Source organism: Physcomitrium patens, chromosome 3 (genome assembly GCF_059467195.1).
Source record: "Physcomitrium patens ecotype Gransden chromosome 3, ASM5946719v1, whole genome shotgun sequence".
NCBI classification, from domain to species: Eukaryota; Viridiplantae; Streptophyta; class Bryopsida; order Funariales; family Funariaceae; genus Physcomitrium; species Physcomitrium patens.
In genome coordinates, this window is record NC_143412.1 from 22,790,595 (window position 1) to 22,812,450 (window position 21,856).

At 37.6% G+C, this 21,856-nt stretch overlaps 2 protein-coding genes across 16 annotated transcripts; one reads left to right on the top strand and one right to left on the bottom strand.

The window, feature by feature from the left end:
* LOC112280052 (uncharacterized) lies at positions 1-5,182 on the top strand. Of its 2 annotated transcripts, XM_024514993.3 has the most exons (5): positions 1-2,751; positions 2,884-3,038; positions 3,174-3,579; positions 3,970-4,115; positions 4,342-5,182. In XM_024514993.3, exons 1-4 carry the CDS (start codon positions 1,255-1,257, stop codon positions 4,108-4,110), a joined length of 2,199 nt encoding a protein of 732 aa, XP_024370761.1. In that variant the 5' UTR covers positions 1-1,254; the 3' UTR covers positions 4,111-4,115; positions 4,342-5,182. The 2 variants fall into 2 exon arrangements, with proteins under 2 accessions (XP_024370761.1, XP_024370760.1); XM_024514992.3 differs by lacking the exon at positions 3,970-4,115 and having other exon boundaries at positions 364-2,751.
* Positions 5,183-12,530: 7,348 nt separating this feature from the next.
* LOC112280281 (protein REVEILLE 8) lies at positions 12,531-18,525 on the bottom strand. Of its 14 annotated transcripts, none has more exons than XM_090249267.1 (10): positions 18,316-18,525; positions 16,885-17,275; positions 15,814-15,871; positions 15,493-15,616; positions 14,789-14,959; positions 14,543-14,677; positions 14,096-14,205; positions 13,651-13,710; positions 13,348-13,449; positions 12,531-13,190 (listed from the first exon to the last, which is right to left on the bottom strand). In XM_090249267.1, the coding sequence occupies exons 2-10, from the start codon at positions 17,064-17,066 to the stop codon at positions 12,747-12,749; spliced, it is 1,386 nt and encodes a 461-aa protein (XP_090105393.1). In that variant the 5' UTR covers positions 17,067-17,275; positions 18,316-18,525; the 3' UTR covers positions 12,531-12,746. The 14 variants fall into 14 exon arrangements, with proteins under 14 accessions (XP_090105393.1, XP_090105398.1, XP_090105394.1 ...); XM_090249272.1 differs by having other exon boundaries at positions 14,789-14,953; positions 18,316-18,458; XM_090249268.1 differs by lacking the exon at positions 18,316-18,525 and adding an exon at positions 18,085-18,302.
* Positions 18,526-21,856: the final 3,331 nt, after the last annotated feature.

Genomic DNA, 21,856 nt, shown 5'->3' on the forward strand with positions numbered 1-21,856 from the left:
GTGAGTGAGTGAGTGAGTGAGTGTGTGTGTGTGTGTAATTTCCCACCCTGGGTTCCTAATCTGCCGGCATTCGACGATGCTAGTTTGTGACCCCACCCACCTACGTCAACTAGTGTGCAGTAAACTCGCGCTGCAGCTGGCGGCTACCCCTACGCGAGAATTTTAATTGTGCTAGTGATGCGATGGAAAGTCCCATGCCTACATCCTTATCGACCGTGTTCTTCTTCTGCTATCCAGTTCCTCAGCATCGACAAAGCTGGTGCGTGAACCATTGACTTCCGGATCCTTCCACTGTTGCTCTTTTACCGCTCCTCGGGGTGAAAACACCAGTCGCGACGACTGGCTCTGGTTCGATTGACGGCGGGTGGGGGCCGAGGAGGGGCGCCTTCAAGCAGCTGTTCGGCTGTGTTGTCTTAATCCTCGGGTCCTTTTCCCAGTGGGTTTCATTCTTTTTTGGGTTTGCAGGTGTAGGGGCATCGGAGGGAGAGTTAGGTGGGAACAGTGTTGGGTTAGAATTTTGGCGGTATGGTGCAGACCTCTAAAAGTTTGATCCGTGTGTCACTAGCGAGGAGGAGTTCTGCCCGGCTTTCGATGATTTCTACCCTCTCTCCTCCTCTATGATTGAAAGTATTGGTAGAGTTTGTGACGATTCATTCCAGCCTCATGAAACTCTGGGGAGTCGCGTCTCCGCTTTCCGCAGCTCAGTGTGCTTAAAAGACTATCATGGCGAACTACAATCTCTGCTATCGGATTTCGTATTCAAGGAGGGTGTGATTGATTGAGTGAGGTGAAGTGAGCTACTTGTTGTGCGATAAATTGCAGTTCGTTGTTCTGTGATCATATCCGCTGAATAAGGAGGTTGTCTGGATAGATCACAGGAAAAAAGGAATCTATTGCGATAGGAGCATCACTGTCGTTCAGAGTTGTGGGAGGTCAAAAAGTCGTTGAGGAACTGAGAGTGGCTTATTAATTGGACCAGTCTGTTGGTGTTGGATTAGAACCGAAAACAGACGCAATAATAAGCTCGAGCGCCTCGCATCGTAATCAGTATAGAAGCTGTGTGGTGTGACGCTTAAGGAATCAGTGGACGAATGTTGTGGAAAATTCTTGTTATCTCTAAGGGTGAATTCCAGAGACCTTTTCGGAACAGCGGGTTGAACTGTAGTCTTGAAGCCTGAATTAAGAAGAGGGCAGAGGGAAGCCGGCAAAGTGGCTTGAGCGGAGTTGGAATCCTTGAAGGAGGCTCTGCAGAGGATGCTGAGGAGTTTACTTGTGCGAGGTGAATCGGAGGATTTTGAGAAATTGTCACCGGTGATGAAAGTATTGGTTGGAGAGACTTGGCGGACATGGCAGTGGGTGGAGACGAATGCTTGGATGCTTGCGAGCTTGATGGCCATGGCGCAAGTGGATGGGGGTTTGGGATTGTATAGCAGCGACACAGGCGTCGATTTCAACAAGTCCCCGTCCTGGTCGACACACAAGTCGGACAATCTCATTGTTAACAATTTAGGAGATAGTCAGGGGGCTCTCGTGCGTCATGGTCGCAGCATGGATAGCTTCACTAGCCTTGTCTTGTTGCTTGCTATCTTCGTTGTGGGAGTTACGACGGGGTTGTTGTGGAAGGTTAACCAAAAAATGGCGGAATCGGCTGTGCTGTCCTTATCCTCGAAGGAGTTAGTTCCCGTTGAGCCGGAAACGCCACCTTCTCCCTCATCAACGACTGTTACCACCAACAGTCCCAAGTTGCAGCGAACAACGACTCCCGGCGCGGTGAGAGAGTACACTTTGAAGGAGATTGTGGAGATGACGATGAGTTTTAGCAACGAGCTCGGGCGAGGTGGCGAAGGAGTGGTCTACCTTGCGAAATCGCTCCCCGACGAGCTCATTCAGCGTCCATTGGCAGTGAAACGGTTGCAGAATGGCAGCAATGTGTTGCTCCACAACCTCGAGGATCGCAACCAGGAGGTAATGGAGAAGGAGTTCTGGGCGGAGCTCAACACAATCTCACGCCTGCACCATCGCAACCTCGTAGCGCTACTGGGTTACTGCATCGAAAGAGAGGACTTGTTTCTAGTGTATGAATATATGGCGGGAGGTACCTTGGACCAGCATCTGCACAAAAACTTCCATGTCGAACGAGGAAATAGGGTGGTGGCTTTCGATTGGAAAGCTCGCATGCAGTGTGCAGTTGAGGTTGCACAGGGGTTAGAGTATCTTCACAGCCATGCAAGTCCGTCACTCGTGCACAGGGACGTCAAGTCGGGCAATATTCTGTTCGATGAGGACATGCACGCGAAGATTGCAGACTTCGGGCTTAGCAAGCCGCTGCCCTTGGACCATACGGTGACAGTGTCCACTCGAGTGCGTGGCACCCACGGCTATGTCGATCCTGTGTACATTATGAATGGCACGCCATGCGATAAGAACGACGTGTACAGCTATGGAGTAGTCTTGCTGGAGCTCATCACTGGCCGGCGCGTCATTCATCAGGGAATCCCCCTGGTGAACTGGTGCAGGGAGTTCTTCCAGCCAGACCCCATCGTCATGAGGTATAAGGTTTCCAAAATGGTTGACATGCGCATTCTTGACTGTCACGATTACTCTAATGACCAGCTGTTCGAGGTGGTGAAAATTGCCCAAGCGTGCGTCCAAGACCGGCAAGAGGATCGGCTCACCATGAAAGATGTTGCTGTGCGGTTGCACAACGTCAGCTTCATGGGAAACCCCAGCTCCGAATTGAGCAGCCTCGATGTAATGGTTCTATACTCCTCGGAATGCCTGTCTTACATTCCAAATTTGTGATCAATTTATCTCCTGTAGTATCCCTTGAGCTCCTTATACGTAGTTGGCGTCTTACACTACTTTTGTTTTATTTTTCTGTAGACGACGTTGGACCAAACGTCCTTGATAAGTCTTGACTCCAATATGAGTTCCTTCACTTCACATCTTCCACCATTACCACGAGGGTCACTGCCATCGTCACCGCCACCACTGCCATCTGCAATGCCACCACCATCATCGGCCCGGATGAGCAACGGGTAAGCTCTCTCATCTCTTCTATCATGTCACCTGCTTGTGTGCATTGCATTCTTGTTTACGTTCGAGATCTGTTTCGCAGCTCTATCTGGAAACCCAATAACAGCTTGACTAACCATTTAGAAGTTTATTTGCAGGTCATCTTCGTATGACATCAAAGACAACACGATTCTCGTACGATGCACTGTGGGAAACAACCAGAAGATCGCCTTGAGATGCAAAATCTGGCCCACGCCGAAAAATTTCGGGTTCAACAAGATCGAGGCAACCCTAAACGGTGCTTTCCTATGGAAGAAGGGCCTATGGTGGTACAATGCAAAGAGCAGCCGTGAGTTCATCATAGATGATGATGTCAAATTGATTGCTGAGTGGCACGTATCTCTGCGAATTCCTGCCGCGATTAGTGCACACCCCCTTCCTTCGAACGACCCTCGAAGACGCATCCAAGGTCCATTCAGTGTCGTATACCTCGCACTTAAGGATGAGCTTGGAAACGTTTTGGTTCAATACGAGGGTGACAAATCGCCACTGCCAGAAAGTCCGGTACGTAGTCTAATCTTCCGCTTGTACACTACATCTTAGAAGACTTTCTATGGTTCACTTATCTCTGAGGTCCTCATCCACAACTGCTTGAGCTTCATTGTAGGGAATCGCCCAATGCCCGACTCTGTCATCCTCATAATCGGTAGTACTCGTGACGGTTCAGTAGCTATGGCAAGGGGATTTGGAGGAGAGTGAGCAGTGGTTCTCGTAGTATACTCTCTTCGAATAGCCGGCATTCGACGCATTTGACCCCATCATCATTTTTCAATGAAGTTTTGTGTGTCGGTAACCAGTCGGTAGAGAGGTCGGTGTTGTGTAGGTGAGTCATTGAGACCTATATCACCTACAGCTGGATTTTGAGAGTAATCCACTGAATTCATGGATGCGTAGGCTACGAGGAAGAAGGCTCCTCCCAAGATGGGACAGTATTGGAGAGATTCTGGTCATGACCATCCTTGGACATCCACTACGGATCTCACTCAGAGCGCGGGATTAGTGTGCTGTGCAGCGCCTTGGGCTGCCAAGACCTAGCCAATGTAAGTCTTGACTAGATAGGGAGACGTAAACCTTCATAAGACAACGTGGTAGTGAAACAATATGGTTGCGAGCCAGCCATGTTCGTTAGACTCCCCCACCTCGACTGGATATCTCCCCTATTACTTCACGCCGCCTCGGAGCACGCTCTCAAGTTCTATTGCACAACTCTTCTACTTACATTGCTTTCCACCACCCTGTACTAACATTGTGATAGGAATCTTGCAGAGGGAGAGCTCGACGGAGAACAGATCAGCGGAGCACCGACGAGCAGAGCACAGACCAGTGGAGCACAGGCCCATCAGAGAGAGGTCGTTGAACCAACCCATTCACAATTACCCCATTAGGATGAGGTCGGGATCGGGGTCAGGATCAGGGTCTGGGTCTGGATCAGGATCAGGTTCAGCTCCGTTCCGGCCGAGACCCATGAACGCAAGGCACCGGACAGCGACACCGCACTAAATAGTAATTTCTCACCACGTGTTACAAGCTCATCTTCGAAGACAAAAGGTTTTTTTTTACCTTAAAACCAGTTCGAGCGGCGACAGCACGTCGGCAGAAACGCCCAACTCCTTGAGCACCTGAACAACGATGCCCTTCAGTGTTTAACACTTCATTAGAGCTCTTCGCCGGAGCAGGTTTGCTACATTCCATTCGATGCCAGCCACGGTGACCACGAAACCACCTGTTGCTGAACAACCCTGCTCAACATCGACGTCGTCGAGGTGAGCATTATTGTTGCTTCCGCCGACTCTGAGACTCCTCTGGTTGTCGTTTGCGCGTTAGCTGCAGCATTATTAGATACCGACATGGGAAAAGTCCCATTACAGGAAAACGTTTTAGACACTTTTCGTAGTTTTACAGAACGCAAGTTGCACTGTCGGTGAGTGTTAGAAAGTGAAACGAAGTTGTACATACTGGAGGCTTCGGCCTGGAGAAGAGACAATCTCGCCGAGGATTCATTCATTCGATGCACCCACCTAGCATTATACATCATCTGAAGCCACAATGTGTATTCTAATCTTTTAATTGTGTTTCAATGTGATGTTTTACTTTTCGGTTCCGAGAATTTGGATTGGATCCTCAAACTGTTGGTTTGAACTGGGTGTTGAATATTGGTGAATACGGAAGAAAAAACACTTCTGAAGAATGTGGAATTAAGTGTAGGTTTTAAACGTCGTGAAATTCTCCTTTGAAGCATCATTTGTTGTTTCTTTTGTTCATTTATTTGTCACTTTTCAGGGGATGCAGATGTATTTTTTTGTTGGTGGCTTTTTTGGTACTATTTTATGCATCTTAAAAAAATAAAAAAATAAAAAAACTGAGTTACAAACTCCCAAAAAGTTTAGAGGTATTTCATGTATTAACATTGTTTATAAACTTGAATGTAAATTTGGGTGGAAAATTGAATAAAATGTAATATATTATAAAGGTGGATAGAACATTGCATAGTTCAAATGCCATCACTAAGTTTATAAAAACCTCTACAGTATTGTTAAAATTGTCTTTTAGTAGTTTTCATGCAAAATAAAAAGTATATATATATATATATATATATATATACATTTTGAATCATACAATAAGATTTGAATATTTTATATACAAGATTTTACTAAAGGTGATGATGTCAAAAACATTAATTTTGAGTTCATTTTAAAATATATTTATATGTTTCAAACAAAAATATCTTAGAAAGATTTGGTCAACACATCTTTATAAGATATTTTTTACAAAAATGTAGATGGCAAGTCTTATTTAGAAACTTTTATAAAACACATCCTTTAGAAACGTATACAACAAGGTATTAAAAACTTTACAAACAAGTTTGTAATCTTTTTCAAAACATACAAATGTACATAATCTTTAAATTTAAGTATCTTAGTATTGTAATGTGAAATCTTCATTTTGATAGCTAACTTCATGATACTATCAATTGGCAATATCAATCAAAAATACTAAAGTTTGACAATCTTATATATTAAGTTTTTTAAAATATAAAAAAAATATAAGTTGATTGTATTAGTTGCAATTATTGAATTGGTAACTTGAGAGTATTAAATATAAACTATGATCAATTATATCCAAGTTTAGTACAAAAATTAGTAAAATAGATTTAATAAACTGCTAGTTCTCAAAATACTATCCTAAGAAACATTTTCTGCTATAAGTGTTTTTATCTAACAACTAAGACATACCAGAAAAAATATTCATGCAAAGTATCTCAATTGCTATTAAATTTTAATACAAGTAGATAAAGACTTGATAAAGATCCAAAATCAGCTAAATCTTGAATCAAATCACTCATAGTAGCAATGCAATTTAATTTATTGATAAGTGCAAATTACAAGATACATGGCAAAAAACACTTGAAACAATTTCAAGTATTAGGATTAGGTCTACATAATTACATCATCATATTATTATTAGAAACCTTGGGCAAAAGTAATCCAAAAATCTACTTCTATTCACTATTCTATGCACAAAGAACCATGTGGCAATATAACCTACATACAAATAATAAAATTGATTTTGAACTTATTCCAATCCTCTTATAAAAACTTATAATTTGGTTATGTATTTACATTCTTTTCATACTAATTTCTAACAAGATTAAATATTACACTACAAAGTATTAAAGGTCAACAATGTTCTTAAAAAATCTTCAAATTAAAGTATTAAATATATAGTCTATAACCAAGATATGATATTGTATTTTTGCATAAACATAAACTATGTGGCACTTGGGGACAAGAATTAAGTCGTATCTATTTTTAGCACAAAGTGAGACTTTTTGTCTTCAAAGTTATATTAAAATATGTAATTTTTTTGAATAGATCAAGGATTAGAGAAATATGTATTTTTTATAGTTGTATAATTAATTTTTTTATTAAATGAATTAAATTTCTTTTATGTAACTAAATATTGTAAAATATTATAAAAGTCATTCTATAGATTTTAAGAAATAATTGGAATGTAGTAGAAGATGTTATATACAAATTATCATGATACAATGGGCTTTATTTAAGAATATGTATATATATATATATATAGGAAGTTAAAGCCACATACCATATTACTATTTTATGGTTGATTCTATCCATTCTTATCTTTATTCCTTGTTCCATGTCCCCCATTCCTTGTTTACAACTCTTATTTCTTATTCCTCATCTCCATCCTTTGTTTTCTAGATCCTAAAATTAATCATCACATGGTTTGAATGTATAACTTTAACAACTCCCTACATATATATATATATATATATATATATATATATATATATATTATTGAAGTCTTGATTTTATATGATAGACCATTTGAAATTAAGAAAATTTAAATGCTTCTTGAATAAATAAATAAATAATACTAGAACTATTGCTTCTTTAAATAAGATTTGCATTAATAAAATAAAATAAAATTTTAAATTTATTTTAGAATATATAATATTTAAAATGAGTTAACATTACCAAATCAAATTTATTAAAAAAATAATCATTTATAACATTTACCTAAGAAAGTCTCAAAAACAAACTAATAGTCACAATACCACATCATGATGGTTGATAGTAGCTTGACTCATTGTAAAATATTTTCTAAAACTATATATAAAAAAATAGATCTAAAAATATGACTTAAATTGAGAGCACTTACTAGCAAAAGAACTAATAATTATGTATCAAACTTACTCAATTACTTTGTATAGTATTAAACAAATAAATGTGATAGAATCATACATATCTATAGATTGGTATTTACATTTTCTTATTAAAGAAAAAATATTTTATTAATATGATATAAGATACATATTTATAAGATATATATATATATATATATATAACAATGAAAGTTAACATTAATTTTGGATAGATTAAAAAATTCTAAGCTATGACAATGGTAGTATGAAAAACTATCATCCTTCATCGAAATAGTAATCATCTTGGTTTTCTTATATCCTCTAGTAAATCAATAAAGATAATATTACTAATGTATATATATATATATATATATAGTTTTCATTTAATTATATTTTATTATTGGCAATAAAAACTACATCCCTGTATCAAAAAATAAAACCACATTCAAACATAACAATTCCTGAAGCAAAACTCAACTATTTTTTAGCATGCATTTACCGCCAGCGGTCGTACAGTGGGCTCGTCCACCGACAAACATCTGCCGACACCGACGAGACCATCCATTCCAGGGACCAGCGCCGAAGCTTCCTAACCATTTCCCTGCTCGGGATGAATCCGGTCAACGCCGAAGCATGAGCACCAGTTCGAAGATCGGAGCACCGAGGATTGTCGCGTCATGTGAATGTAAAACAACAACACGCAATCTGTTCGACCGGGCAGCCAACAGTTTGTGTTTGTGCTGGAGATGCGAACCTTAATCGATTCGTGAATTCTGTCTGAATGGTGTCGGAGCGGCGAAGCTTCCAGAGTTTCCGGCATCTAGTTTGATCGACTCGCATCCTCAAATCCGGGACGTGCGAGGTAGTAGATAAGTTCCATGATGTTGGGGACGAGAAACAAATTTTTATTTGCTGGTCACATCACGTGGGGCGGTCAAAATGTAATGCCTTATCAGACCCGCCACCAGTTTGAATAGATAAGTATTGACCGGTCCCTTCAACTGCTCGGCACTCATGCGATTGATCGCGCACCACCAGGGTAGTTGGCGTTGTTAAGGTCTCTCCCACCTTCTCGCACCAACTTTTGTCCCGATAGAAGCCAAGTCAGCTTCAGTTTATGACACTGCGACGTGGTAATTTCCTGAAGAAAAATAACAGGTTAAAGTTGGATGAGATCGAACAATTCCCGTGGGTTCCACGCACTGAATAAGCTCTGGTCGTGCCTAGTTTTTGTGAACTTCACCGATCGATGTCAAGCAGTTCTGATTTGCATCATTCAGTTCTTGGGTTAGCACACCACTGTATTCAGTTCCATTCGAGTCTTTACTTACTCCAAGGATTTTTACTGGCACAAAGTCTTTTGTGAAGTTGAATTATCAGCTAAACATGGACCAATTCATCTTTAAGTTGCTGAGCCATCAGGTTGTCGCTGTTTTACTCCTACATTCTTGAGCATGATCTTGTCGAACCGTTGGATTGTCGGTATCCTCAACCTTGCCGACAGCTTGTTTCACAGTTTGCGTCTTGGGTTGTCGGTGGCTTTTTACGTAGAAAACAACACAATCTCTTCACACCCCTTGTAATTTCTTGCAGATCTTTTGGTTGCAAAAAGTAAAATTCCATATCACATTCTACCTGCTGATTACTGTAGAATGTAGGTCTCTTTTGTGTGGTAAGATTATGACTGTAGACATTCGATGCACATGATTTCAACTTAGGATGAAGATTTTATTGAATTCATGCTTCAATCAAAGACCTCAATGAATGGAAACAAATTTAATATCAAAAGAATTTTCATCTCAGTACCTTCAAGCCTTACATTTGTGTTGCGGTAAACCTTCTGTAATGGTTAAAGTGCCAGCAAAATAGTAAGGTCTTTTCAAAATGGTCAAATTTTTAGAACTTGGTCACTCATTGATTAAAAAATGAACGATGATTTCCTCAAAAAAAATTGGTAAAAATTATATTTATTAGATAAGACAAGCAAATAAAGATTTAATATTACATTCCTAACGGTTTAAAGCATTGAGATTAATTTGACATTAATAAGTTATATCATGATTATAAAAACATTCATTTGGAGCTTATTGAGAAATAAAGAGTGGATTATGGCTCTTATCAAATTACTTCATATTTTATACTATTTGTGTATATATATATATATATATATATATATATGTTTGGAAATTTCTAATAAATAATGAAATTCTTATTCTAAAAGCTTTAGGATAAATTTATAGTAAAAAATTTCTAAATAAAATTAATGAGCTTTTAAGGTGAATTACTTTAAATTCACTTTTAGTATATAGCTTTTGAATTACTTTAAATTCTAAATAAATTAATAAGATTTTAATAGAATTATATAAAATTTATTATAAATTTTTATTAAAATTGCTTTTAAAAAATAAAAATTTAAATGATAAGAAGAAGTGTCATATGCCATTGGATACAAGTCATTTATTATTCATTTATTCTAAAAAAAATTAGTATAGATAAGAACTTTATTATGTGTATGCAAGGCTGCATGGTAAGGAGAATGTCCATGCAATAAAAGAGGGGTGTCTACAAGTCAATTTTCTAAAAAAATTCAAACAAAAAATAAATATTTATTATATTTTTTTAAATGATTATATTTAAATATAATAAAAAAATACTTTTAATAAGTTATTCTTTTATCTAATATAAACATCTTTTAACCAAATACCAAATATAAAAACCTTAAATATTATTTTTACAAGCTCTTCTTTTTTTTTTTAAAAAAAATCACAAGTAAAACTTTAAAAATCTTTAAAAAAATTCCAACTTTTAAAGTCGTACAATATTCTATTTTTATTATTTTTGAGAAAAAAATAAAATTTGATGTAGAATGTAATAAATAGTAATCAATTATAATAATCAATAAAAATTATGAATTGCCTTAAAGAAAGTTTATTTTTAAATTATTCTAAAAATAAAATAATATTAAATTTAGATATTTTAAAACAAATTAGTATTGATAATCATATATTTAAAAAAATTATATAAAATATAATACTATATTTTAAAAAGTTCTAAATTAGACAACTCCCTTTTATTGTGTGGACACCACTTCCTCTCCTATGCCACATCAATAGTAGACCATTGCTATAAGTTTTTCAACAAATTCAATATTAATAAGGTTAAAAGGTAAAATAAAAAATAAAATAAAATAAAATAAATGATAATGTTATATAAAAAACTAAGAGAATAGTTACAATTCGTTAGCCTAAACTAGAACTAGAACTAGAATTCTATATTGTCAAAGGAACCAATAACACTGGATGCTAAAGAGATATCCAAATCAAAGGCTAGGAAAGGATTCCACCTCAGTTCCCACATATAGGGCCTCTTATATGCAAGAGCCAAGCATCTCTCTATGAATGCTTGCACCTATGGGTTGCTAATCTTCTCTAGCAAGTCTAGATACTTCTCAGCCCTAACTTTTATAATGATCTCAACCATGGTCAAGCACTCATTGCTTCAAGCAATTCTAGCATTTCCAAGTAAAGGCGGCATCCATTTTGTGAGGTGCTCTAGACGTGAGGCAAACTGCCATACCAAAATTGCTTTGGGCTCCATTTACAACTAAATATATGTATGTATATATATATATATATATAGCTTATCATGTTGAAAGATAAATTAACAATTATCACAAAAAAGAGGGATAGATTTGATATAATCAAGAATATAAGGGCATTCTTGATATTTTGGCAACTTTCAAGAGTATGTATGATATTTTTCCTTAAAATAGAAATTTATTAATTTTAAAAATTAATGTTAATATTTTTTTTATCAAGTGTCATTAAAAGATTAAAAGATGAGAATGAATTCAAATAAAAAAGAATAAGACAAACTATTAAGGGACTATTCAAATAAGATGAGATAAACGTGACTGGTTTGAAAGAATCAAAGAATTTATCTTGTTTTTTTATTAAAAAAAAAGCAATCCATGTTCAAGATTATAATTTAAAACTTCATTTAAGTTAGATCGTTATATCAACCATTCTTTGGCCACTTTTAGATCTTGTATTTTTGAAAAACTAGTAAGTGTGAAATGGAAGGGTCACCAAATTCTAATCCATTTGTAAAGTAAAATGAAATATGAACATAGATGAGTTGAAAAGTGTATCATTTGTAATAAGAATAGTAGATGTTACAACAATTACCACTTATCACAAATAATTTCAGATTGTATACTACAATGAAACAGTTATGAAGTGGCATGTATTGAAAGTTTCAATCAACATATGTATAGACAAAGCTTTTTGCACAGAAGGTAATAAAGAAAATTTACAAGCATGTATGCTATGCTTGTTACACGTAAAATGCGAAGCAATCCTCATGAAGCAGTCATCAAAACAAATCACTGCAATATAACTATTTAACAATTGAGAGAACTGCAATATTAATAATTAACATGAAACTCATAGTTAACTATCTGTACATCTATTCCTGTGTTGAACAGACCAAGCCTGATTGCGAATAATGCAGGTACAAGTCTCTTACAAGACCTTTGAATAATTTTTTATGTAGTATCGCCAAAAACTAACCTAGATCCTTATATTTAAAGAAGGATAATCTTAACCTCGTCAACTGCCTCTGGACTGATACACAAAAGTGATCAGATAGCTGTGAATCTCCTAAAAATAGAATGTGGTGAATTCATAAATGAGAGATTCCTAAAAATGTACACGCCAGATTCTAAGAAATGCGAAGGTCAAACGTTCTCACAAACACCGAAGAAAGCGACAAAAAACAAAAAAAAAACAAACAAAATATAACCGCAATCTATTACACTCTCCACATTCGTGAGAGGAATCCCATTGGCCTGTTCAGCACCCTGCAGAATGGAAACCTCCCGCAAGGCCAGGAACCTCGTTCACATGTGACAGAAGCCACATCGTATGCACAGTGGACCCAAAAATTGAACCATGTGACTCTGTAGTTCTTACACATTTCGATCAAAAAGCCAAGACTTCCTTCAAGTCCACCAATTATCTACACCGATCCCATCTCCAACTAAGCCTGCAGGCAGACTAGGCAGGCTAGGCAAGCTTGGCAAACTCGGTAAGCTGGGTAATCTAGGTAACGAGTACACACTTTCCGGTTCTGATGTCAAAACCGGGCTCTGCGGTTGCAGTGCTGTAGAAGTGGGCAATCCTGTTGATCCAGGTTCAAGGATTCCAGGTGAAGCAGGAGACACACAACAGCTAGTATACGAAGCTGACATTGTTCCGCCTCCATCATATGAGTGCCTTCGAGGTGTCTCAGCATCAGTAGTGTTGTCTGCGAATGTTTGCAACAACGATGCTTTTTGTTGACTGTGATCCGAGTCTCCACTTCTTGGACCAACGAGCAAGGGTGTAGAGGGTGCAGGCGTTCCTCCTTGACCAGATACGCACGTGGTTGCTTCACCTGCATCCTGCTGCATCACACAAGATTTACATATTAAACATTAAATCAAGAACCTTGGGCTCAGTTTCAAAGCTGAGACATCAAAAAGTGGCAGAGTGATCACAAAATCCGACCGTCAAGTTGGAAAATGAGCGGCTCAGAGTCGTCAGAAATCATGGGCAGCATACCGAACAAGGTTGAGGAACAGCGCCTGGAATACTTGTCGAGTCCTCTGCCTCAGAGGGTTTTTCTCTTATTACATTCTTATCAATTACTGGCATAAATAATTTCTGTTCAAACAAAGAACAAAAAATGCTTTTTAAAAAGCTTAAAAAATAAAACTCTCAATGAAAGAAAATTGAAGACATTATGAATTATATAACTTGGACGAATAAAGATCTTGAAAAAAAAAAAAAAACGTCTATTAATAGCTTCGTTTAGCGATTGGAGCTATCTGCATTATTTACATCCAATTCACCGCTTGAACTTACATGTTCATCGAAGTCGGGGCTGGACAGGTTAATGGAGAGGTTACGCATTAAAAGTAAAACCTGCCAGTCAGCAATGATGCAAGATTAGATACCGACATCTTGTAGCACGACAGACGCCCTGAGAAATTCTAACCAACTAATATTCACAAATCATTCAACCATAACGACTTGTTTACTAAACTGAGAGGTTGGCTTCCTTCTCACTAGAATCTATTGAAAAATCCAGGTAAAACATGTTCATTATATGTTAAAGTATGCACATGATGTCAAATTGCGTTTCCATCCCTACAAAATAATATCCATAGAGTAAGGAAAAACTCTCAATCTTTACAGTACACCTGTATATCCAAAAGATCTCATAAAAGTCGGATGATTCTAATCCCTCAGAAAAACATTTTGGGACCTACACAAGAATGAAATAGTCTATTCTGAAGATAAAACTTACCGTTTCGCGATCAATGGCAGCCATTTCCTTGAGCGTTCGAAGATGACCAGAAACAATTGGGTCAAACACGCTGCCAATAAACTTGTAAACCTCCGCAAAATCAGGCGCAGCTGGTGAACCAAACAGTAAAATTATGGTCAGGTTGATCCAAGCCATTAAATTGACAAGGCCAGACTGGCTACAAACTTGATGACAAAGCCTAATAAAAGTAACAGTAAATATAAATGTACATAACTGGATGGTAAGCAGTTTGGAACGACTCAAGGAAAGTAGACTGGATTTATTTACAATAATGATTATGTTTTGTGCAGAGAGAGCAAACAAGCCAAAAATATATATATATATATATATATATAGATAGATAGATAGATAGATAGATAGATAGATAGATAGATAGATAGATAGATAGAAACGAGATTTTAAAGATCAATACATTAAATTGCCTACCTCGTATACAGGAATCAGGTGCTAGTGGACTTGCAGACACGACATGTGGCCAACCTCCTGGGGAACTACCACTGATGCTGTTACTCGAAGCGCGCACAGAAGTCAAACTTACGCCTCCAACTTCTGGTTTGGTGCCTACATGAGAAAAAGTAATCAATACGAAAAAATATATGGCAGGTTCATTCTGGAAACAGCGGGTCTCTGGAACAACTCAGAGTCTATGCAAGTGAAAGGTCAAGCACTCACCAGGGGCATCATAAGAAATACTCGTGTTAGGAGAGACTGATTGTTGAACCCAGGCTGAGACAGACGGGCTTGCAGGGGACATGGAAGGTATTCGAGAACATGTACCATGGCTGGACTCTGTCTGTCCAGAATGAGTTCTTAATCCATCCGAAACCTGCAGTTGAGCTGGTACTATACATACCAAGTGTGTATTCATATTAGTCCCGGAACATAAATTCGTTAAGAATTCCACTAATCTCTTCTAATAGCACAAAACTGCTTGTGTGTGCTGAGAATGAATTACACTGAATCCACACTCTGTTGCACCTTACTCTCTGTCCATGACATTTAATTGTACATACTCCACACAATGCATTTCTCGCAGCCGCCCGTCCATTACAGAGATGCTCAAGACTTCGCTATTTATGCTTACTGTATTACCGAGGTACATTTTATCAACTTTGTATTTTCATATGTGAATTAGTGCATATTCGTGAGTACTAAAAGATCTGGCCGCAGTCGGAACGAGAAACAAGTTAAGGAATGTACTGAAGGACGGCGACACTGTCCAATAATCAGGATGTTCAAGCACCAAGAAATCCTATCTGATGATGAGGCCACTGCTTTTATCTACCGTATAGAGTAAAATAAGCATCTTCTTATATCAGACTTACAGGAGTACCTAAACGTTCCATCGTCAAAGCTATATGTGTCAAGAACTGTACCACATTTTGATGCCTTCTGCGGGTATGGTTGAGCGGACTTGCGTTTCGGACGTGGTGGAGGAACATGCTCGCCAGTTCTGTTTTTCTGAACTTTCAGAAAATATTTTTGTGCATGGCTTCGGATCTGCACGAAATTAACATAAAGAGCAGCATATGAATTTCGTTTCATAAGCAAGAACTTCAAAAGGAAAAATAACTGAGAACATGTCTCACACACTGAAAAAACATGAAAACTGCTTTGTGCACTAAAACCCGCAAGACTAGAACAATGTGAACGTAGATTCTCTCTCCATGCGAAAATCAGCGAGAACGTCATTGTACCTGGATGACTGTCTTGGACCCCACAAAAGCTTCAATTTTTTTCCAATCACGATCGAACCTGTACAGAAGAATAAAGAATAAGTGCTGATCAAATGCGTCCTGTGCCCCTAAGAGAACCAAGAAGTACAGGAGAAAACCTTCAATTAACTTCACCGCTAGTGAATTGTGCTAGAAATCCCAAATATATCTGGCTCCTCTAAAACTAGATGACTGGATACTCATATACAGAGCACAGCTTAGTAAAAAGGGAAAATATATTTTGGAATTACAGAAGGTTTTGCGGCAAAAGGTACTTAAAAGCAGCCCAAACGAGAACACAAAAAGGTTCTAAGAATAAACAAAACCAGATATTGCAATCCTGAGGAGAGAAAATTATCTAGAACACATTCTTAGATCAATGTCAACAAGGAAACGACCTCCGAAAACTACAATGAACCACACAGGCTTCATATTACGGTGCAAGCCTTCCAAGCACCAACTACGAATATTACAGAGCTAATCATGGCACTTTCTTATCCCCTCAAATTTCTTAAACTGAGGACCGAAGCAGATCTGTATAACACATTGACAATAAAAATTCACGATGTAATGTGACAGTTGAGAGATAGTCTGATAAACAAATAACTAAATAACATCTCTGTTCAGAAGATCCTGAATGCAGAAGACATAACAGGGGGCTAGAGTCCATTCCATCCACGTAAATGAACACAAACAGAAATAACTCATTTCAACAACACTTTCATAATGCTCTCTGGGCTTCTGAATGCCAGAGCTAGAATCACGGCTCAGCTTACAAAATAAACTCATTTGCTAGTGACCGCTAAAACTTGAGGTGAAAAGCATTGTTAAACTACGGAAGACCGCTGTATGCAGACTGAACGAGTTCAACGCTGGGGACACCGTGATAAATGCAAGGGTTCCGTCGCCAATCATTGAACAGAATCAACTTCAAAGAAAACTGCAAACTTTTGTCCTCAAGGCTCTGAGCAATAACAAGCTTCACTACTCATGCAGAATACCGAGCATGTATGAAATCCCTGGACAATAACAAAATGGAACAGAAACACTCACAGTTGCAGCGCATCGAGAAATTTATCGTGTTCCTGCTCAGTCCAGCTTTCCCTCGACTTAGTGATGGTGTAAGGTTTTCGTATTTTTTTGGAACCTTCTTCTGAGACAGAGACTGAGGTCATGCCAGGTACCGTAGAGCCTGCTACCATAACACCTAGCATCTCTGAACCAGCGGCATTCATGTGCAACCTGTCAAGAGATCTCTTCCCCAACTCTTCCCACAGTATTCAACCGCATAGGCGTAGATCTACGAAGAATGACAGCGTCCAGCCGCCCTGATGTACTTCGTCCAAATTCCGACTTCAATGATTCAAATGCGGCAGCAACCATGGAGAACGCCTGACAACAAGAGCTTTACCTGTCAAGCAATGCAAGGAAAACTAGTAACTCCCTGTGACACACACACACACAAAAAAGATGAGGGGAATTTCAGAACAGAAAATATAAGAGCAACCAAAGAATTTAATTGAAATAACACGGCAAGGTGCTGACGGAGCTCAACCAGCAAACGAAAGGCAACTCGAGCAAGTTCTGCACCTAAACTAACTACATCTGTTCGAAGGACGCCAACAGCGAGAGTCCACATGTAATCCCTTCACGCCATTAGCCACAACTCAAAAACGTGTCAATGTTATCCGAAAATGTTTCATCTCAAACCCGGAATTCGACCACACAACGGGGTCAGATGCAGACTACAACGCAGAGAAATCCGTGCACTTGCCAGGAAAACCTGAAACGCCCAAGAAACTAGCTCCAAAGCGCAACAAAGCGCTACAAGACAAGCAGAGAATCTCAAATAGCCGCCAACCACACGGCCGGGAGAGAGTTCCACAACCATCAGATGCAAACACAATCATTCAACACACGGGAAACCTAGCGTCCAAACTCGTTCCAAACCACAGCCACCGCAACTCCTCCTACAACACACCTAATCAAACCTCCAATGCGCCAAAAATCTTAACCACTTATATCACTCTCCCTACGGCCATTCATCACCACCACCATTTCCCTCACTGGAAACCCCGCATGTCACATCTCAACCATCCACACCACAGCTAGCTCGAATCCCCACAAGAAATTCCACGCAAACATACTACATCACCCTTCACGACCACGCACCCTGCAAGTGCCAAGTAAAGTACCAAAAATGTCCACTCGCTCATCCGTGCCGACAAGCCCGTAGGATTCGACGGGGAATACCTTGCTGATTCGGTTAAGACAAGAACGTTGCAGCAAAACTCAAGTGCACAGGTGTGATAGATCAAGAGTGGCGAGGAGACGAGAAAAAGGGGCAAGCCAAAAAACAAAAAAAATACAAACAAACAAAGACCAGGGGCAGCAGCGGCAGAGGATAGAAGCATAGCGTAGGTGCAGCACGAGGATCGCAGGCAGCGGGGGGAAACCGTGAGGCGCAGCCGTGGCCACTCTTACCTTGGGCCACAATCAAGGCCTCGTTCTCCACAGCCCAGGGTCCCACAGAAGCAGCAGCATCAGCAGCAGCCCTCGCTCCCAACCACGCCTCCATGCGACGACACAACGAGACCGCGAGCGTACAAGATAGGGATCCATCCACAATTAAAAACACAAAACCAAAGCAAAGCAAAACCTAGCAAAGCAAACAAACTCACTCACTCACAAACAAACAAACAAATCGCAGTCAAACTCAAACCACCGCGGTGAATAGACAGCTATCCAATAGCAGCGTGCCAATTTGAACAGGGTTTCACCCACCTGGGCCCAATGGTCGCCACCTGTTCGACTTTGCACCGTCCAAGTCACCCGCGCTCTTAGGTGCTGTTCACACTGGTGATCACTATTCCACAGGGATCGACTTGGAACATATCATACTCCGGCAATGTAGTTTATATTTAAACTTTCCGAGAGTGATGTTGAGATAGAGCGAGTGTGGGAACCATTCACACTGGCAAAACTTGCGGGGGGAAAAGTCGGGTCGGGGCGGGGGTGAGAGATAGAAAAAAAAGCTTGCACTACAAAATATCTGGCCCCTAAACCGGGGCCCCGAGGGGCGCGCTCATAGGCTCTTTCCAGGTGTGGGTGCGTATGAAAGAGCTTGAAGGAGGCAGAAAAAGGATCGGTCAATGGCTTCCTTAAATAAATGCGCTCCAGCTGTGGGAAACTGCAAAAATAAAGCTTCCGGCTGCATCGGAAAAAGTAAAAAGGCTCACCCCCTCCCTACCTCCGCGGATCCAGTTTCGTTTGCCTTGCCCGTGAGCATATAATGCGGAGTGAATTGCAGCGCCCTTTATAACGGGCCCGGGTGGGGTCACCGACGCTCCCTAAATCTCGCGGGAGGGTCTTGTTTCAAGTACCAAAAAAACAATTAAAAATAATAATAATAATAATAATAATAAAATAAAGTTTAACAATGCGATTAGAAAGTATTCTATTACTTTTGAAATGGAGCGTTTTCTCCACCAAAAAATTAAGATTTATATTTTCATTTCTTAATTCTTAAGAGAATTTGATATGGAATTTGAAATATGGTTTACAAGTATAGGAAATGCATTTACTTGAAAGCAAAGTGTAGTTGTGACTAACATTGAAATGGGTATATAAATATTGTTTGAAGAAGTCCAGTATCTTTTAATGATGTTTGTATTTTATTTTTCTTATTTTTAGAAATGGTTCACATTCTTTGGTACAATTTGATAAGAAATTAATTGTTTAATATTTTATTAAATTATATCATTATCTGTGTGAATTTATGTAAATTTCTAGAATATCTAATAAAACTTAAAACTTTCCATTGTCTATAGCATGTAATCTAATGTGCTTTTAAATGACTCAAATAATTTACATCATATGAATTTATTAGTATGCATCATGAATTTTAGATATTGGGTTTTAATTTATAATGCATACATACTGTTAGTTCAAAAAGTTGTCACCACATTGACAAATCTTCCAAATGCATATGTAAGCATATTTTATTTTCGGGCTTGAAACATATTAAGATTCATTTATTTATATATTTATATATATAAGCATGTATTATTATTATTATTATTATTGATTATTGGTTTACGATTTTTTTTTTTAATGTTATTAGTCTTTTCTCCATATTTGGTTTGATTTTCTTTTACATAACGTCCAACATATATTTTATATATTTCTCACAATTATGTGATCATTTTTTATCATTATAAAAAACTATATATATATAATACATTTTTTAATTTGCTCTCGGAGTATATTTTTATCTTTTTGTTTGTAGAAATCGTGCTATGATATGTGAGCTCTGAAAATTGCAATATAAAGGTAAACAGAACATATGTTTCTAATATCATCACTAAAGACTTTTTCAAATTTTATTTAAATCATAAAAAGCTCTGTAATAAACTTTTGTAATTACTTTATTTGCATGAAAAATGTTGTTAAATTCATTGGTCTGCACAATCTTAATTGTAAAATTTAAATATGATGAATCCAAAGTATTTTATACAATGTGTGATTCTCTTAAGTTCTTTCATACAACTGGTTTCAAAACGTTGAGAAATTTTCAAATAATTTCATGTCATTAGTGTAATTATCTTCAGATAATCTTTTGTTGAAAGGTAATTATTATTTAGATTTATACATAAAAAACATACAATTAAATTAATAATTCAGTATTTTCTTAATAAAAATTAATTGGAGATCCTGGTTGATTATAACAACTCTAATTTGGGTAGTTTTTTCACTTTTACATTTGCACTCCTTTTCATAGTTCTAGTAAACATAGTGTTTTTTTGATATCACTAATTAAGTTTTGAAAGTAGAAAAGTAAATCTTTTGAAGATGGGTAGAATTGGAATTAGGCTAAATCAGCATCCAAATAGAACCTTTAAATTAGTTGAATAATTTTATTTTTATTTTTAAAAAGGGTTAAATATCTTTAAATTTTTACCATCAATACATACAACCTTCTTTAACATGACACCACAAACATTGTCAAGGTAGAGGCACTTCAAACATGGTGATTCAAAACAAAACAACATAACATATTAAATTAAAACAAAATAAATAAAAAAATAACAAAGCATGAGAATATTTTGACAAAGACAAAAGTATATTGTAAACTTTTTTATTACAAAAAATATATCTCCAAGTCTCCAATCAAAAGGTATATCCCATGTTGCTTCCTATTGCAATATTCAGGATATAGGAATCTGCCTTCAAACATCTAAATAGAATTGCTCAAAACATTATAGTGCTTTGTTGTACACATTAGATTGATGGTATAGGACTTGAATAATATACTTACACATGAGTTCAATTCCTCATCACCAATGATTCAAACAAAAACCAACATCTTAAATCAAGCATCATCATTGAGTTCTTATGCCAACTTATAATATAGCACTAAAATACGTATAAAATAGTGACATAATTAAATTCAATTGCATTTAAATAAATAAAACGTATGAATATATTTTATTTTGTATGCATTCACGGTTGAGAACAATGGTTTTTTTCATTTGATAATATACTTGGTCAAAAGATTATTCTTAAAAATAAAAAATTGATTTTCAAGTGCTATTGAACATACATGCACACAAACTATATATATAGATATATCTGTGATTTTATATACTAGTGTGAGATTAAATTTACAACAAATTATGTAAATAAAACTTATTTTCAAAAAAATAAGTAAGGTCACTGTAATACACTTTTAATACTCTTAATTTGGTTGAGAAAATACTGAAAACTATTCTGGCATGTAATTGGAACTCCTTTAACTCATGAAGGAAGAATAACAGGATTAAACTTTTAATTTAGTGAATTAACTAGTGAATTAGCCGCTTCAAAATGATTGATGGATGGATGAACGAGGAAGGAGAGTTCCTCTAGCAACGCAGGATACGTGCCGGCTTCCACGTGGATATATACCCGGGTCACTCTGTCCTTGTTGGCACCGCGATCGTAGTGAATGTATGGCCACCTGTCGCGAAGAAGAACTCCTAAAGTG

What these genes read in the sequence shown, in the direction of transcription:
- LOC112280281 (XM_090249267.1), bottom strand. Translation starts at nt 17,066, where the DNA reads ATGAATGCCGCTGGTTCAGAGATGCTAGGTGTTATGGTAGCAGGCTCT. An exon ending in GCAGAAGGCATCAAAATGTG is followed by an intron (nt 14,960 to 15,492) that starts GTACAGTTCTTG and finishes TGGTATGTATAG; the next exon opens with TACCAGCTCAACTGCAGGTT. An exon ending in CTGCCATTGATCGCGAAACG is followed by an intron (nt 13,711 to 14,095) that starts GTAAGTTTTATC and finishes GCTGACTGGCAG; the next exon opens with GTTTTACTTTTAATGCGTAA.
- LOC112280052 (XM_024514992.3), top strand. Translation starts at nt 1,255, where the DNA reads ATGCTGAGGAGTTTACTTGTGCGAGGTGAATCGGAGGATTTTGAGAAA. An exon ending in TCGGCCCGGATGAGCAACGG is followed by an intron (nt 3,039 to 3,173) that starts GTAAGCTCTCTC and finishes GTTTATTTGCAG; the next exon opens with GTCATCTTCGTATGACATCA. An exon ending in CGCCACTGCCAGAAAGTCCG is followed by an intron (nt 3,580 to 4,341) that starts GTACGTAGTCTA and finishes GGAATCTTGCAG; the next exon opens with AGGGAGAGCTCGACGGAGAA.